Here is a 19,045-nt window from a genome sequence, read left to right on the forward strand (position 1 = left end):
ACCAGCATACGAACCCTCGACATCGTTGCCTTGGCCGTGGTACTATACCAACTTAGCCAAACATAACTATATATTTCGTAAGCAAAATATTTATTGAACATGCACCGGCCGAATATTAATCCTTAAAAATTCTGTAAGACAAAATTTTTACCAGAAAATTGTGGACGTCTGATAAGTTGCAGAAAAGTGGGAGAGGTCTTAAATTAAAGGTCTTGACCCCAGGGACTCGGGAAAAATAGCAGAATTCCCATCAAGTTATCAGAAAACGAGATCCGTAAAATATCCACCATAAGAAACGCATGGGGACTGATGATTGAAACAAAAACCTACAATCCGATTTACGACCAACACCAGAGTATTGTTTTAGCCTCTTCCAGTCACAACGAAATTCCGAAACTCGTGTTCTAAATACTGGAACACCAACACTCGTCCGCGATATTTATATTTTCACTTAGAAACGTCAGACCAGTGGAGGGGCGTGTGGTCGAGTCAGTCTGTCAGTGACCATTGTGAGTGTATCGTCGTAGCAATGCCGGAGACCGTGGTACACATACCTCCGTCCGAGTCCAAGCCAGAGTCCACAACAGACTCGCTGTTCTCCTGGATAACCATCAACTATGGATACTTCCGGACTGTGCCCGGCATGCTGAAGATAGCAGAGGCTGTGAGTATTGGAAATTGTTTGAGTAGTTGACAACTAAAAAAGTGTAAAGAAGGCCCGTGAAGAAAAGGGTGGGTGTTTTCTGATTAAAGTGTTTTTAAGATCGGAGTGTCAATTGTTTTCTAGGCCACCAAAGATGCGCAAACTGTCCTCTTTGTAAACAATTAACTAGGGACAAGCACGTCACCCCTGAATAACGAAAAGAATTTTTTTCTACAATTCATGATGACGAAAAGTGTTAAAGTTTAGACAGAGTATTGAGAAAGTGATTACATTTTTGGATCCTTTTAGAATGTTTAGTTAGATATTATACAAAAACAAAATGTTTTTAAAAAACGGCAAGTATAGTTTTACACAGAACTTATCAGGGGAAAACACATAGGCATTTAGATGATCAAAATTCGTTTGTTTAAATATTGGTTTACACTTTTCTTTAAGGTAAGTATCTCTCACGAATCTCATCCCACCGCCCCTTCAAGTCACCCTTCTACACTGTTTTGTTACCAGAATTCACACCAAAAAATTTGTCGTAAATGAGGATTTTTGTGACAACCTAACGCATTTAAAAGTAAACATTTTATGGTCGTCGCTGTTTTATACTGAAAGCCCCATATGTTAGTTGGAAACATTAGTCTTTCGCTAAATAAAAATACAATTAGTGACAGCAACATATCATTCCTTAACCTTTTGATAATTTTTCCTAGGTTACTCATCTTGTCAACACGGCATGAATTTTAAGGTGAAGACAAAATAATGCGTATTTATTTTACGCTAATGTTGTAATAAAGTACCATGAAATTTGTGTACAAATTTTTCAGTACGTATTAGATTACCTTTGTTGTCGCCTCTAGCTACAGACTGGTAAGATGTCCGTGTCCTTCAAGAACTACAGGCTACAACAACAAAGATAATCTAAAGTATTTCAATCTTTTGAAACTATGATATAAAATTTAAAAAAATCTTCAGTATACTTACAAAACATAATAATTACAGACACGGGTTTAAATGTAGTTGTGCAGGATAATGCCATATCGCGTAATATCATATCAATTCAAAAACACCAAGTTAGCTAAAGAATGTTGTTTTGGACACAACAACATACTTCACAGTTGAGATGCGTGGACATGTTTACAAAGTTGACAATGGAAACGGAGACTGCGAAAAGCCGATATCTACATAATAATGCGTTTTACTTCTGTCTTTGCATTCAACTTTTAAACAGTGTGTTTTATGTAAAATGCGGTGCTGTAAAATATTTTTATGTTAACACTTTAGGTCGTATTGGGCTTTACAGCAAACTACCCTTGCTGACTATACCCTATTATAACATTAGTCAACATTTCAATTTGAGTAGTCCCTAAATTTGATAATTGCACACATTTTGATGCATTTGTATTAGAAACTGTTTTTATTTTCCGTATTGAGTGAGCAATGGTAATTTGTCGGTAAACATCTTCCTCGCATTACTTCCTCACGTAACTACTACGTTTCATATTTTATTCTTCGGTTTCATAATAACTTAGTTCAAACTGGTACATATGGCATATAGTGATTTTATTAAATTTGTTTTGGGTAGGATCTATTTATGATTTCACCTTTTAGTTCAACCCAATTTGTAGCCAGTTTCTCAAAATTGTCGTAGTTGATGTGAGCCACCGACAGATTGTGCTGATCTAAATTACTGATTTCTGCCAAATACACAATCTTTTTTACCAATTAAAACTAATTGAATGGCTTATTTTTGTGAGCTATAGCAACTGTTATGACCCATCAAATTGGCCAGCAACAAAAAATAGGTAGAAAATATATTCAGTACCGTATCCAGTAGTCAATGGTTCAACGCTATTTTAATCAGACATACCAAACTGCAGTGCTTATTTATTTAAAACACAAATACTCTTTTATATACTATCACAAATATTGCAATGAGTGAAAAATAAGTCCCACAGTCATCAAGAATTTCTACAAAACCTTTTAACAGCGTCCATGTTTAACAATTTGTCAAAGTTATCTGTATACTAATTATTTCTACATGTTAAATCGAACAATGGGAACTATCGGGAAATGTCTTCCAGATAACGGTGTCATTATGAGTTTAAAGTAGACAAGGTGGGACTCATATCCTTCAAAGTGTGGCGACAGTAACGGGAGCGCACTTATGTGTGATTACAACAATCGCAAACCAGTTTCAACGAACCTGTTACAAACTTTCAGCGGAAATAACGGGTCTTGGCGGAACAGGAACTGCAACTAGGTCTTTGATAACGAAGATATGAGTAAATATAAGTGTTTTGCCTGTATTGCTAGGTGAATATGTAGCTGGTAGGGCCTATAGTCAATTAGCATTGTGGTGCTCTGTAAAAAATGTCAGAAGTAGACGGTTTGGTTCTGGATCAAGGGTTGTGTTTGTCGTAAAGAATAATTGATTGATAGTGTGAATAAGACTCGACAACTTGACAATGGAAATCAAAACACTTTATTATGGTATGGATCATAAACATAAAAAAATTCCGTCGGTGTCTCGTAATCATGATTGTATTACTTAAGTGAGGCCGTCTGCTCAGCCCTCCCCTAATTTCCACCTCTAATTCATAAGGGTCGACTTTAGAAATTTGCCAAGACCCATTTTACCACTTAATTTCCAGACACCACACAACTTCTTTTGCGAAGAAACATTGTAAAATATTAGCCATGTATGTTTCCGTTTCATCCTGGAACAATGTTTCCATAAAACTATTAAATCACCAATTCTTTGCTGTTTTCCAAGACTTATGGCACAAAGTGTACAATTTGTGCCAATTGATGTGTGTTAGCAGTAACGCTCTATGCCAAATGTCCGTACAATCGAGATATCACATTACATTACGCTCTGTGCGGATTGTTTTGGCGGGAGTGCTCGTGGCGGTGCGTGCGTGAGCCATGTGGCACGCTTCCAACAAGGTCAGCTCGCTTTGCTATTGGTTGACAGTTTAGACTTGATATATATTACGTATGCCATAACCACTTATAAATGTATACTTCAGAAACCAAAATTATAATTTAAAACGCTTTTTGCGATGTAATGATTGGTGATACAGACACGAGTTTTCGGTGTTATCCAAACACAGAACACAGCTAAGTAGGCCTATGTAGGTTTTTATGTTTATATCTCACGTTTGACAATAAGTCAATTTGAATAAAATCTCTTTAAAAATCTATGATATAGGCCTAATATACTGGTGGAACGATTAGGGGGCTCCATGTAATGTTATTATAGGCACAATAAAAAAAAAAAAAATGCTTACTCATAGTTTTTCACTGAAAACAATAATTTTCCAAAATAAACTTGGTTTAAAAGGCCAATCCATACCAGTTACCTATCTTACTCATAAGAGCCTTGACATTCATCCCAACAATACTATTTTTATATGATTTTTATATCATAACTTGTTATGTATACACTATGTATTATGTATCAAATAATTTTCACAGATTGACTAAATTATTGCACATATAAACACTATATTATTAGTGTGTCTTGAATCAATATAAACACGTTTTTAAAATTTTTATATCTGAAAGCCATATAAAGTTTACAATTACCACTTCATGACGAAAGTAAGAACCAAGGGGTTTAAAATGATTTGTTATGTTACAATCACCTGTACCATTAATTTATTATGTAACAATCACCTGTACCTATTATTTATACAGCAGTAAAATCAACAAAAACCCCCGAACTACAAAGTAACAACACTCAAGCTATAACAAGGATAAACAAATGTTGATCACTAATTAATTGTCTTCTGAACAGGAATCACATTCATCTGAGCTCTCTGCTTCTGTCACAACACTGAAATTGAATGTGTGCGATTTTGTGCTCGGTTTGATAGAGGTCAAAATCCCATAGGCCTTCTCTAGCTGAGCAACGATGGTTAGAAGTTCCTTGCGCTTCTCCACGAAGTCCTCCGACTCCATCATCAGGCTGTCAGTGCTGCCGTTGTACAACCGAGATATCAACTCGCTGTGGAGACGCTCGACCACAAAGTTGACGATTGAATGAATGATGATCTTCGGAACTGTGTCTTGCACGGTCATCTGCACGATAGAAAAATAACTTTTAATAAGTTTTTGGATTAGTCGATAATCCCGATTTTCTTTCGAGATTTCTTCTTTTTTCTTACTACTTTCCGAGGTTTCTGTAAGACTTTTCTCCGAGAGTTTCACCGTAGGTTTGCGTGCGATGCAGTTCTCTTCTTCAAAAAGTATTGACTCTTTTTCACTCACACGGTTAGTGATAAAGTGCGGATGTCTTGTGTTAATGTAGGCTAACTGGACGTCTATGAAGCTGTCTACCATTTTATTAGCGATGGGAAGTCGGCTGCGGAGAAGTTCGGTGACGACACGGATGACTTCTCTCTGCAGTGTTGGGTATCTCTCGAGTCCGATCAAAGGATCATATGCGCAAGTCTGCACGATTCTACTGAGCTCTTCATTGACTAGGTCGACACATCTAAGACAAGGTGGGCGAAAACGTTGGATCTGTCGCTTGACTAAAAGCTCGAACGCCACCTCAGGAACAAACAACCCGGGACTCGCACCTGATGCATTCTGGGTAGCGGTCAAGATGGCTCCTTTAGACAACCCAGATAGTGCGTCTATCGTCCGCAGCGCTTTGGCGAGACTCTCTTGAAACACGTAATTGATTCTTGCCCCTCCAGACAGCTCAGTGGTCTGAATGTTCTCCGTGTCCCCTTTGATGATGGAACAATACGTTTTAGAAAATTTCGACATGATGTCAATCAACAACGAAGGCTTGTCCAAACTCACATCCCCCAAAGCTCTGAGTTCTTCTTGTTTCTTTGACAACTTTTCTTTGACGTTCTCTTTTAGATTTGGCAAACAACTTTTTATGTGTTCAGTTAATATTTTCTGAACAGACTTCGTTAAGTACGGTATTCCTTGTGTGCGTGCAATCGATTTGTAATGTTTGTGGAAAAAATCTGCTTCTTCTTTCAACGCCTTTTTCATAGATTTGTTCTCCATTATGTCTCGTTGTGATCGGTTGACGACACCGATTATGCCCAGTTTGACCGGTATGATCTTCCCAGACAGGATGTCCCACGCGTCTGTGCCTAAGTCCATGAGGTCCAGCTTGGTGATGACCGCCAGAGTCCTCTCACCTTCAGGATCCACGTCACGAGCCAACGCTAGACTCTCGCTCGTCGTCAGGTCCGCATTCGCAGGAGTCACTGCTAGGATGATACTATTTGGGTTCCTAATGTATTCAAGCACCATGTCCCTGGTTTGTTTTTCAATATCTTCTGGTTGGTCACCGACAGCAATTTTCGTCAACCCGGGAAGATCTACCAATGTGAGATTTAAATATGAGTTTGAATATACCTTCAGTGTGATTGGAACATGACAAATTCCTTTATTGCTTCCAGCGAGCTTGACAGTCTGTTCTTGTATTTCTTTAGAAATCAGGTCGAAGTCCGTGAAGACTTTCGTCTGGTCGTGTTGGAAGATGGCGTATTCCTCAACGACATCATTGGACGAATGCACTAGCTGAAGGACAAGAGGACATCTAGTCACTACACCGACTCCTCTGGGTAGGAAGGACTTTCCCACTAGATGTTCCAGGACGGAGCTCTTCCCTGCACTCTGAGAGCCTACCACGACCACCTGCGGCAGGTCGACGACTTGACCACTGACCAGAAACACGTCCTGTAGCTGGTTCACGATCTCCACTAGTTCGTTCATTATGACTACTTCAAATTAGTTTAAATGTAAAATAAAAAGCTACAAGCTAGGCCTATCTCTTACAAACACAGAACCCTGATCTTAACAGATATAGTGTTCTACTCAACAATAAGGTGTCATGCGTTCGTAGTTTCTATTTTATCTAAGACTTTAATATCAATACAATCACTACTACAATGGTTTAATTTCACAGGTCATAAAAGTTTCCAGTTTTATGGGTTATTGTTACTATTGTTTGACGTTTACGTCCCTTGCGATATTTAAAACTCGTGACATCTTTAGGTCGATTTGATTTAGCACCATGCAAATGATAAATTCTATTATTTCATTCAAGTTAAATTAGAATCGTAATTGAGTTTTATATTATTTTACTATACAGTAAAATCTGTTTCACTTATTTTCAAAGATTCTTTGTAACATCGAGTTTTGAATACCTATGGTATGATCATGATTTATTTCCTACGAAATACAACACTGCGAATCCTTTCATAGTAAGTATTAAATTAATGGATTTGACTTTTTACGTTTAATCCAAAAAGTGCTTCTACAGGGTGAATAAAAAGTCAAGACCACCCCTCTAATATTTTTCTAAGTAAATATACAGAGATATCCTTTTGGTGGTAGTGCAATCTTAGCAGGCAGTTTTATTTTATGATTTTGAAATTTTTGAATGTCCCCCAAAAAAGGGGAATTTTGGGGACAACTCAAAAATTTTAAAATGTAAACCACCTTCAAGTGACACCTACAAAAACTTAAGGAATGGGGAAAACTAGAATTCGCTATCTCATCTCTATCCAAAATGTTAGCCCCTCAAAGGTTTAATGATGTTACTTTTAAATAAATTTTCTTGTGTAATAAAAAATAGTTTCCTTCGCTCTAATTTGTTCCAAAGTAAATATTTCAGAGTTATCCTTTTAGTGGTCGTGCAACCTTAGCAGGAGGTTTCATTTATGATTTTGAAATTTTTGAGTGTCCACCAAAAATTGGGGATTTTGGGGGCACCTCAAAATTTTTAAATGTAAAGCCCCATCAGGTGACACCTCATTCTAAAATGTTTACACAAACTTAATGAACGGTGAAAACGAGGGATCTCTTCTCTGTCCAAAATGGTAGCCAATATTACCATTACAAACCAATATTACCATTGATTTTCCATAATATTTGACGGGCTACCATTTTGGATAGAGATGAGATAGCAAACTCTAGTTTTCACCATTCTTTAAGTTTTTATAAACACTTTAAAATGGGGTGTCACTTGAAGGGGGTTTACATTTAAAATGTTTGAGTTGCCCCCAAAATCCTCTCTTTTTGGGGGACGTTCAAAAATTTCAAAGTCATAAAATGAAACTTCTTGCTCACATAGCACTACCACCAAAAGGTAATCTCTGTGTATTTACTTAGAAAAATATTAGAGGGAGGTGTCTTGACTTTTTATTTACCCTGTATACACCTGCTTCGCAACGGGAGTACAAGAAGGAGAGAATGCTTTCCTTTAGATCCGCTGTATGATGATCATTTACTCATATCACTTTAGACCACATTTACTTAAGAAACAAGAAACACGTACTTTCCTATTAGTGTATTAAAATTCTTTTCCCTTAAATTCAGTAAAGGAGGTTCAAATTCTCTAGGCAATCAAGTACAGTACATAGGTCGCGCTGATGAGTGTTAAGAAATATGTAGTAGGCCCTGCTTTATTTTTTTTTAAATAAACTTATTCAAAAGTATAGATCTACTAACTTCTAAACACCCACTTATATTTGAAGACAATATTTCCAAAAAATCTAACAATATACCGTAGCATAAAATAAATTACGTGATATATTTGATAGGTACAATAAAAAAGCGAATTCTTGAACCTTAGGCAAGCCCAAAGGAGAAACTTGCAGAGAAACTGATTCCTGTATCTTATATTTATATAAGCTTTGCTTTAAAGAAACTAAGAGAAAATGGCTACAACACTTTTACTACCTTTCATTAACTCATAACCGTCTTGCTAAAGAAACATACACACATTTTCACAATGTAAATCAAGCATCATCAAAAATCCTTTCAAGTAACATAGTGTAAACTTTAAATCATGTAGGGCCTATTTGGAAATCGGTCTGTGAGGCCCTTCCCTTTGGGAACTCGTTCATACCAATACTTTTAGGCAAAACTACAAGCTCTAAGCTTAATAAATTTTGATATGTCATTTGCCTATATTAGGCATATTATTTGGTTACTGGCCTTAAACCGTTTACCTAAAATTTGATTGCATCTCTTAAATAATAAAATAGATACTTAGTAACTCCAAGAGGAGAACTACTTACTGAGCTATAACAGAAATTGATTTACATTATGTCTCTTTAGGTTTTCCAACCTACTGGCCAACTGAACGAAACAAAATACCGGACCTTTGGACATTATTGTTAAAGGCATGCCATTGAACTACAGTACACGAATATTGAATCTTCACTCGATCTCTCTTCAGACCACTTCCTATAATCATGATTTACAGTGCTAGTGTATGCTTAAAAGGAAAAAATCCGTCGTTGTAGAATAACAATACAGGCACTAAATCATGCAGCTAAGAATTTAATGGTGTTTAGTGGAACTGAAAAATATATGGTTTGACGATTGTACAACAAATCTAACCCCACCCATTGGAAGGCTACTAAATATTACAAACGTTCAGTTTAACATCTACTGTACCTCCAATTCGGAAACTTGATGGGTCCTGGGCTAAGTAGAAAACGCAAGATTTTTGCAGATTACTTTTCTGATGTTCTGATGTAGGTATTCGAGCATATTATTCCGAATCCACCAAATGACGAAGGTGAAATTCACGATTTTTTGGAGACACCGAATCAGCTATCTCTACTTAAGTTATCAACTCTTGCACTTCTTCAGAGGTTTCAAGAATAGTTTTAAAAGAAATTAGGCCCATGAAAAGTTCTTGATTCGATCTCATCATTGGTAAAATTCAGAGAACTGCCCCAAAAAGGTCTTCTGTTGTAGAGAATTATTGAAATGTTACGATTGCAATATTTTCTCGTTCAACTGAAAATTGCACAAAATATTAGTTACCCCGAAACCAGGCAAACCACCTAATGACGCATCTTCTTACAGACCAATAAGCTTGCTTCCTAAAGTAACAAAATTTTTTGTAAAGGTAATACTCAAAAGGTTAACCTACACTGTAGATGATTTAAATTTAATGGGTGATCATCAGTTCGGCTTCACAAATAACATTCTACCATTCAACAAACTCACAAATTAGTGCATATTAAAAAAAAAATACTGTTTTGCAGCACTTTTGGATGACAACAGGTTTTTGTCAAGGTGTGGCAGGGCTAGAGGTGTATATCTGTAGCCCTGAAGGTGTGGCATGTTAAACTTGTGTTTAAACTGAAAACGACTCTCCCTCACGCTTTGTATAACCTTCTGAAATCATATCTGGCCAATCGATAAAAAACATTCTTTGTCTGAACTGAAATTATTGAAATAGATTTTATTGAAAATCAAATCAGGCAAAAAGAAAATAGGTTAGTTTGCAGGTTTGCTGTGGCGGAGTTATTTTATAATTAATCATTTTGTAACAGATACAATATTTTGTTTTTTAACTTAGATTTCGTGAGCGAAGCCACGACGGGTTTCGCTAAATTAATTATATTATAACATAGGGATCAATTGTACAAATAACAGTCAAGTAATTTAAAAAAAAACTATTTATTATTTATTTAAAAATCACCTGTACTTATGGTTTATACAACATTGAAATTAACAAAGAACCTAACTGGAAAGAAACTAAGCTCAACACTCAAGCTATAACACTGAATGTAAAAAAATGTTCATTTTCAAATGAGAGCACATTTTGTGCTTTCTGGTTTTGTCACAGCACTGCAATCGAATACGGACGATTTTGTGCTCGGTTTGATAGAGGTCAAAATCCCATAGGCCTTCTCTAGCTGAGCAACGACGGTTTCAAGATCCTGGCGCTTCTCCACGAAATCCTGCGATTCCTTCATCAGGCTGTCAGTGTTGCTGTACAGTCGATATATCAACTCGCTGTGGAGACGCTCGACCACAAAGTTGACAATTGAATGCATGATGATCTTCGGAACTGTGTCTTGAACAGTGACCTGGACGATAGAAAAATAGCTTTTAATCAATTTTTGAATTAGTTCATAATCCCGATTTTCTTTCGAGATTTCTTCTTTTTTCTCACAACTTTCCGATGTTTCTGTAAAACTTTGCGCCGAGAGTTTTACCACGGGTTTACGTGCGATGCAGTTCTCTTCTTCAAAATCTGTTGACACTTTCACACTCACACGGTTAGTGAAAAAGTGCGGATGTCTTGTGTTTATGTAGGCCAACTGGACGTCTATGAAGCTGTCTACCATTTGATTAGCGATGGGAAGTCTGCTGCGGAGAAGTTCGGTGACGACACGGATGACTTCTCTCTGCAGTGTTGGGTACCTTTCAAGTCCGATCAAGGGATCATAGGCACAAGTCTGCACGATTCTACTGAGCTCTTCGTTGACAAGGTCGACACATCTAAGACAGGGTGGGCGAAAACGTTGGATCTGTCGCTTGACTAACAGCTCGAACGCCACTTCAGGAACAAACAACCCAGGACTCGCACCTGATGCATTCTGGGTAGCGGTCAAGATGGCTTCTTTAGACAACCCAGATAGTGCGTCTATCGTCCGCAGCGCTTTGGCGAGACTCTCTTGAAACACGTAATTGATTCTTGCCCCTCCAGACAGCTCAGTGGTCTGAATGTTCTCCGTGTCACCTTTAATAATGGAACAATACGTTTTTGAAAATTTCGACATTATGTCAATCAACAACGAAGGCTTGTCTAAACTCACATCCCCCAAAGCTCTGAGCTCTTCTTGTTTCTTTGACAACTTTTCTTTGACGTTATCTTTTAGTTTCGGTAAACAACTTTTTATGTGTTCGGTTAAGATTTTCTGCACAGTCTTCGTCAAGTAGGGGATACCGTGGGTACGTGCAATCGATTTGTACTGATTGTTGAAAAAATCTGCTTCTTCTTTCAACGCCTTTTTCATGGGTTTGTTCTCCATTATGTCTCGTTGTGATCGGTTGACGACGCCGATTATGCCCAGTTTGACCGGTATGATCTTCCCAGACAGGATGTCCCACGCGTCTGTGCCTTCGTCCATGAGGTCGAGCTTGGTGATAACCGCCAGAGTCCTCTCACCTTCAGGATCTACGTCACGAGCCAACGCTAGACTCTCGCTCGTCGTCAGGTCCGCATTTGCAGGAGTTACTGCTAGGATGATACTATTTGGGTTCCTAATGTATTCAAGCACCATGTCCCTGGTTTGTTTTTCAATATCTTCTGGCTGGTCACCGACAGGAATTTTCGTCAACCCGGGAAGATCAACCAATGTGAGATTTAAGTAGGAATTTGAGTAAACTTTTAGTGTGATTGGAACATGACAGATTCCTTTATTGCTTCCTGCGAGCTTCACAGTCTGCTCTTGTATTTCTTTAGAAATCAGGTCGAAGTCCGTGAAGACCTTCGTCTGGTCGTGTTGGAAGATGGCGTATTCCTCAACGACATCATTGGACGAGTGGACAAGCTGAAGGACAAGAGGACATCTAGTCACTACACCGACTCCTCTGGGTAGGAAGGACTTTCCCACTAGATGTTCCAGGACGGAGCTCTTCCCTGCACTCTGAGAGCCTACCACGACCACCTGCGGCAGGTCGACGACTTGACCACTGACCAGAAACACGTCCTGTAGCTGGTTCACGATCTCCACTAGTTCGTCCATTATGACTATTTAAATCTATTTTAAGTGTTAAAAATGTCCCAACCGTTCACTTACAAACGCAGAACAAGATTGTAAACAGTATAATTTAGTTTTACTCAACAATAAGGTGTCATGTGTTCTTCGTTTCTGTTTACTAAGTTTTGTTAATATAAATTCTTTGTAGTTAGGGACAGGATTAGAGGAAAGGCATAATAAATATATATTGCAAGTATAATCGCATAATCAATGCTTACTATGTTGGTACAATTCATTGAATAGAGATAAGGTTATACATCACTAACGTTATATCACAAACGTTATTAATAATTTGTGTCGTAAATTAACTATAGCACTTTTGTATAGTGTAATAAACCATTTTCCGTTTTGGATCAATTTAAGAATGTCAATATTCTAATAAGATTCGGTGTATTTTACATGCAATTTGTTACTTCCCAACCCATTGTAAATTTTGAAGCTAGTTTTTCCTGTCTAGTTCATGTCCGGTGACACTAATCGCTAGTGTCGACAAAATGTTGTTTCTATTATTAATTTCACGATTTGTGCTTTAATGCTTTGTTATACAACTAGGAGACGAGTTATTTTTTATGATTAGATCGTTTTATTAGGTTAAACGATGTTTTAAATTACTAAAATAACAAGAAACAAATTGTAAACCAAACACGACCTCTACAGTGCACCGGATAGAACTAACAATAAAATTGGGTTCACCTGTTTCATAAGTTTAAAAAGTGTGTAGATTTTACTGTTCAGGCGAATAAATTTAGGACCACTTCGGCTGTCAGTTCAATCCTGAAAAAATGATTATCTTTCTGATGCCTTAAAAATGCTCCAACTAACTTACCCTGATATTGGTTATTTTGGACTATTAATAAATGACCCTGGTTAAAGGAACGGATTATCTTTGTCATTTAAGAAAGCTTCGTACAGCTGATTGGTAAACCACGCTCACTTTCCTCTCAAATTTGGGCATTTGACCTATAGGCTACACCTCATAGCTGTACCCCCATCTCATAAGTGCGCTTCATCCAATATTAACCACCGTTCCTTGCGTGTGCTGAACAAATGCTTGTAAAACAAACGAATAGCAGAAAATATTTACCCTGATCTTTTATCACCCAGACCTTTTGACACCAACAGTTTACTGAAAGTGAAAACATGTGTCCGCACGGAGGACACTGACCGAGATGACTGGTGATATGGGGCGACTAAAGAAAGTAGTCAAGGTTAGGAAAGCTTGTGAGATCGTGGATTTCACATCTCCACACATGGACCACTCCTCGTATGGAAGTGGAAGTCGTCTGCACTGCTGTCGAAGTATCATGCTACACGTGTCGAATATGCATAATAGCCCAAAAAGAGCTGTACCTTCTAAAAATTGGGGGAAAGCTGGAAATAGTTTTAATCTGATGTGGAGTTTAATCTGTTTCTAAATAAGATAACAATGAGTTTGCGAAGGATTCTGAAGTGAGCCAAGTGTGAGGCAAAAACTAGGCCGATTTTGCTCATTTTTTTAGTTTTTCGCTTACTACTAACAAACAGTGGATCCCACAAAAAGTGTTAGGGTAATTTTCTAAAGATCATTAAATTCCTAGTCAAATGACGTTAAAATAATTAAAATCGGTTCAGTCGTTCTGCTGCAACTAATCATGTCGTCAGGTCGTCAAAGTTCAGTAATATTTACCAAAAACTATAGCATACACTCCCACCTGGTGGAACATGCTGTAATCATCAAGAATATGATGACAAGGAGAATGTTAAAATTACTGAACTTAACATTTTTGACTTATTTATGATCTCCTGAGCAGATTAAACTAAACTATTTCTAGCTTTCCCCCAATGTTTAGGAGCTACACGTTCAATTTGCCTAGGATATAGATTATGTTTACCATGGATATGTTTACCAACAGAACGGCATGGATCGTAAGCATATACAAATGACGTAACTGGTCTGACTCCTATCCTATTTGGAAGTTTTTGACAGTTTAATTTAAAGGTATGTTATATTTATAGTAAGATTGACTGTAATATTGATTTAAAAAACTGTAATGTTTGTTCATGCTCATCTATGCCTTCCAGGGGCCCATTTCATAATAAACTACAAGTTACAAGTTACAACTTGTAACTTGTAATTTCCATTAGATTTGCATTGGGCGATCAGCTGATTTACTAATAATATTAGTTTGTACTTTATTATGAAATGGACCCCTGATGGATTCACCTCATATTTGTAATAGCCACTCGCCGCCACTTTTTATATCATTACTAATAATCCAATCGGTTCAGAATCGGAAATTTAAGAAAATTACCTATATTAGAACAGATAACGCTATGTATCATGGACATAAACAATTTACGTTATTGCCCCAGAAAAACAAAATGCATTACTAAAATGAAACTATATTTTGACAGTCAAAATTTAAAACCGTATGGTCACAGACAAGGGAAACAAAGAAAAAACTTTTGTTTCCTTAGTCAATGGTATGGTTATCGTTTTACATTCAGGCCAACAACGTCATTTGTTTGTGTTTATGATCCATACCATTGTCTGTTCTAATATCCGTGAAGAAAAGGATTATGTTCTTTGGATCAATCATAATACAAAAAAGCACGAATACGACTCCGATCATTCAATGTTGTAGACAATTCTGGGGGTCCAGAGTAGTCGCACCTAGAACCACAGAGGTGTGTGTTCAGACTTTTCGTGTGGAACACCGAAGTGCTTTTGCATGACAATGCGGCATTTTGTACGTCAGAAGGCCGGCCAAATACGGCTTTGCATATAAGGCAGGCGCGGTAACTTACGTAATGTGCCGGGCCCACTCGTGCCTGCCTACTACGTTACAGACCAGTCCGCCTACCGTGGACGATGACTGGTGTTTACAAACAACCGGCGACTCCTTCCGATTCTCGTGAATCGGAAATTGTGACGTGTTTAATGAGTAATTAGGCTTATTTAAGAACGTGTGTTTGAACACAGCTAGCCAATACTTACTTAATACTTCGGATCCCTACCTTAATTAAACACGTCGATAAAACTTCAAGAATAATTGAATAATTGAAAGAAAGTAAATCAGTGTACAAATAATAACATGCGTGTGTTGTGTTCTATCGGTATTGCCTACATGCGTCAATAGTATACTAAGAAACTCCAGAGTATCCTACATAATGACTAAGAAACAGCTACACTGGTCTTAGTGACTGGGACGGGTGGCGTCGTTCTGTAATCCAGCTACTAGGAGGTCACGAATTGTGGATATTTATAGGCATGCACTGTGGATGCGATGCTCCCTGGTGTGGATTAACGTCCGCACTAGTGTGTACTACGATTATCAGGAGTACTATCCTGATAATTCGACCAATTCGTTAATCACAAGGAAAAAATGTGGTTCGGATCGGATTCCACCATAAACTGTAGGTCCCTTAGTTGCAAATTACCTGTATGGGCTATTAATTTACAGCTATGTCTAAGCACTATTTGTCTATGGTCTAAGGAACATGTCGACCTTAGTCACTAACAAGACTACAATATCGCGCCACTCATCCTACACTCATCCTTCACCTGGGTTAAAATACGCACATAGTGGCGTCCCCATCTTAAATAATTGATAGTTGAACAAAGCTACATAGATCATCTCACTCCATCATACACTCACCCCTCATTAATTCAGCTTAAAATACGCTTCAGAATAATGCGTCGCTGTCTTAAAAAAATGAATTAACGCTTAGCCTTCGATACACTTTAGTAGACAGTCCACTCACTGACCATAATACGTTATCTATGATAATACGTAGTTTCATTCACAAATAATTAATACGCTACATGAAACTTTGTCGGTTGAACTCCTCCGCCATTTCTTAACCGATTTTATCCATTGCCGTCTCATTGGAAAGAGCGTGTCGCGTAGATTTGCAAACTGGCCTTACATTTTTGAAAAAGTCCCTTGGGCTCTGCCCCAGTGGCTTTTAAAGTTCCCATGTTATCCTTATGAAGAACATAATTGTTTACATTTTGATCAGCTGTATAATTTAACTGCTGTTATTTATTTTTCAATTCAATGAAACACATTGAGTACGTTTATTTACTATTTGAGTTTGTTTAAACATAACCCCCAAGACGGATCGTGTTAGTATGGTTGTATCTTAAATTTGTGTATTTATCGTTGTTTTGTGTCGCTAAGACGGATCGTGTTAGCATGATTGTAACTTAAATTTGTTCATTTATCGTTGTTTTGTGTAGCTATAATTTGTTTATTTGTTGTTGTTTTTTTCTTTTAAATGCCTCCGACACGTGACGACAACGAAACATAGACAGGAGGCGTAATCGTGATGACGACCGCAGCTACAGAACAGTGGCGCGTAATAGGTTTAGTAGTATGTTTTCTGTGGTTTAACTCAACATAGTCAGCACCTGACCCTGGCCCAACACTACCCCAAAACGACTTTTCGTTCTCAATTGGCCCTCTATCAATGACCTGTGTTGCCTGTACAGCGAGGTATTTTGAGAAGGAGAAAACCGGCCGGAATGTTTTAGGTTTATCAATAACGAAGATAAACATGGTCTGAGTTAGCCTACACACCGGTGATCTTTGAGTTGACTCTTTAAATCTCATTGTAAATATGACTGTTATTCGTTTTGGAATAAATCCTGTAACACTTTGCAATTGCTCGAATTCGAGCAACATGTACACTAGTTCACAATTAATTCTATCTATACGTTCTGTCATAAGGTAACCAACTCCTGGTTCAGGATACAAGAACACGGACGGAAACGGAAGTGCGAGTCGATCACAGACACAGCCCCGTTAATTGCACCGTTACAACGAACGGGACAAGACTATATCAAGGTGTCTCTGGACATGTGGACACATAGCTTCGGGGTCTGTAGTCTGCAGGACAGAAATATACCTTACCGTTGACACAGATAACGTGGAGTTTCTATGTCAATTATAGCTAAAATGAGCAATAAACCTACAGGATGTACCTATTTGTAGGGAAATTATCGCTAAAGCTCACTGTGTATCTGTTATCTGACATTCAAGTGTTTAACCGCATTTGAAACGTTTATTGAAACTACCTCTGTTCAAATGCATCTGAACCAGTCTTTTCAATCAATCGTAACTGGGCCCAGCTGACGTCATAGAGCTTTTAATGAATGATCCTGTTCTATTGACAGAGATGATGGTAAGAAAAGCTGTATTCTCATTCATTCAACATTTATCTTTCCCTTAAAATACTCCAATGGGCAGCACAATATAATTTCACCGACAAAGTTGCTCAGTAAAACATTATTGTTCAATAACTACTGGCTATAACATCAAATTAACCTAAACACTGGCTGTAAAGTATTTCGGTACGACAAGTACAATAGATTGTATAAATTGGCCGTCTATTTTGTTCGCCTCATGGAACATAAATCTCGAATGTATGTGGGACTGCAGCGTAGGTGTAGGGGGAGGGGGGGGGGTTTGTCGATGTTGAGTTATTAGAATTTTCCATTAACTTCTACCCTGAGATGTCAGGGGTTAAGACTTAAATGTGACGACTTTTATTAGATTAATGCACAAAAATATAACTTGTCTTGAATCTCTTTTAACACAAACGCCCTTAGAATTCCTCCGTGAAGGGGGAATATCATTTACCCTATAGAAAAAGCTTTAACGTTTTCTAACAAAGTTGTTGACCGAATCTATTGAGCAGGGCTTTACAAGATGAAATGTTAAGCAATTATATTTTACCTTTGCCATTTTACAAAGCTTGAAAATCGAAACTAACACAATAGAGTCCAAATTAACCTCTTTCATGATGACATTAGGTTAAGAGACGAGTTAGGAACACCACTTAAATAGTACAGCAGGAATTCTAAAAAAATAATATTGAAGTTTTGCATTGAAAAATCTCTCTTATGGGGAAGACTTGAAAGGGACACTACATCATGTTGTGCTTATCTAAGCATAATAACCACAGTAAGAAATCAGAAGGTGTTTATTTTAAAGACATCTAAAACTATTCATAAAACATAACCTACAGAAAACAAGTATCTGTAAAAATTAAACATTATAACCAATGTGGCACTTACTTTTTTCCATTAACTGTAAATAAATTAACTGTATGTACAAAAATTACTTTTTTTATTTTGACAAATTATTTTCTTTCAATTAGGCAGTTTATTGTAAAATTTACCTCCAGCATAAGTAGTTTTTTCATATAAGCTTAGTCCATGGGCAGGCGATGCAACAGTGTTTCGATTTAGTAGGTAGGCTAATTTACGAGTGGAATTCTCTTAAAAGACGCAGGTAAGTTACTGGATCTGTTAAATTTACCTACAGTTTATAATGACTTAATGTACATTCTTTATTTGGTTAAAATTCCAATATTTTGAATTCCTCCTTTGCAGTCTCTACATTCATATCTAATATGAATGCTTGTTTTTGTAATATTAAAAGTATGTCCATGTGTCTTTTATTTGTAGCTCCTTAGATGCAGATACTAACATTTATTTGAATGACTTTAGACATTTGAGTATAGGCCACATTACATTTTCCATTTGGGGGATGGCGTAATACCTAATAACCTAGTAATATATACAACCTTATCGAGAAATAATTAACAAAAAATCGTTAAATTAAAGCCATTGATCGCAGTACAAAGGAAGCTCCCGCGTCCGCCCCCTAGCGTTGAAGTCACTGACACTAAATCGATTTACCCTCACTGACGCAATTGCAACCTAAATTCTAAACCAACTTGGGGTAGTTTACATTGGTCAACTAAAGATTCTGTGCTCGCTTAAAAATTCAATTTGTTTATGTTTGTGTATTTCGTAGTAATATGATTAATGACGCTTTGAATTGAATAC

The 19,045-nt window shown here is 37.4% G+C and overlaps 2 protein-coding genes across 2 annotated transcripts in view; one reads left to right on the forward strand and one right to left on the reverse strand.

Moving 5' to 3' along the window:
• Positions 1-512: 512 nt before the first annotated feature.
• The window catches only part of LOC129005365 (uncharacterized), a 32,226-nt gene continuing 13,693 nt past the window's right edge, over positions 513-19,045 (forward strand). Inside the window, exon 1 of the mRNA XM_054434231.1 lies at positions 513-664. Coding sequence (XP_054290206.1) covers positions 530-664 — 135 coding nt within the window. The 5' untranslated portion in view covers positions 513-529. The remainder of the gene's footprint in view (positions 665-19,045) is intronic.
• On the reverse strand, positions 10,140-12,273 carry LOC129005364 (dynamin-1-like protein). The gene has a single exon (XM_054434230.1). It carries the CDS (start codon positions 12,190-12,192, stop codon positions 10,243-10,245), a length of 1,950 nt encoding a protein of 649 aa, XP_054290205.1. The 5' UTR covers positions 12,193-12,273; the 3' UTR covers positions 10,140-10,242.

This window comes from Macrosteles quadrilineatus, unplaced genomic scaffold (assembly GCF_028750875.1).
Source record: "Macrosteles quadrilineatus isolate MER2022 unplaced genomic scaffold, UCM_ALF_1.0 Scaffold_20__1_contigs__length_2534061, whole genome shotgun sequence".
In the NCBI taxonomy this organism is placed as follows: Eukaryota; Metazoa; Arthropoda; class Insecta; order Hemiptera; family Cicadellidae; genus Macrosteles; species Macrosteles quadrilineatus.

What these genes read in the sequence shown, in the direction of transcription:
- LOC129005364 (XM_054434230.1), bottom strand. Translation starts at nt 12,192, where the DNA reads ATGGACGAACTAGTGGAGATCGTGAACCAGCTACAGGACGTGTTTCTG.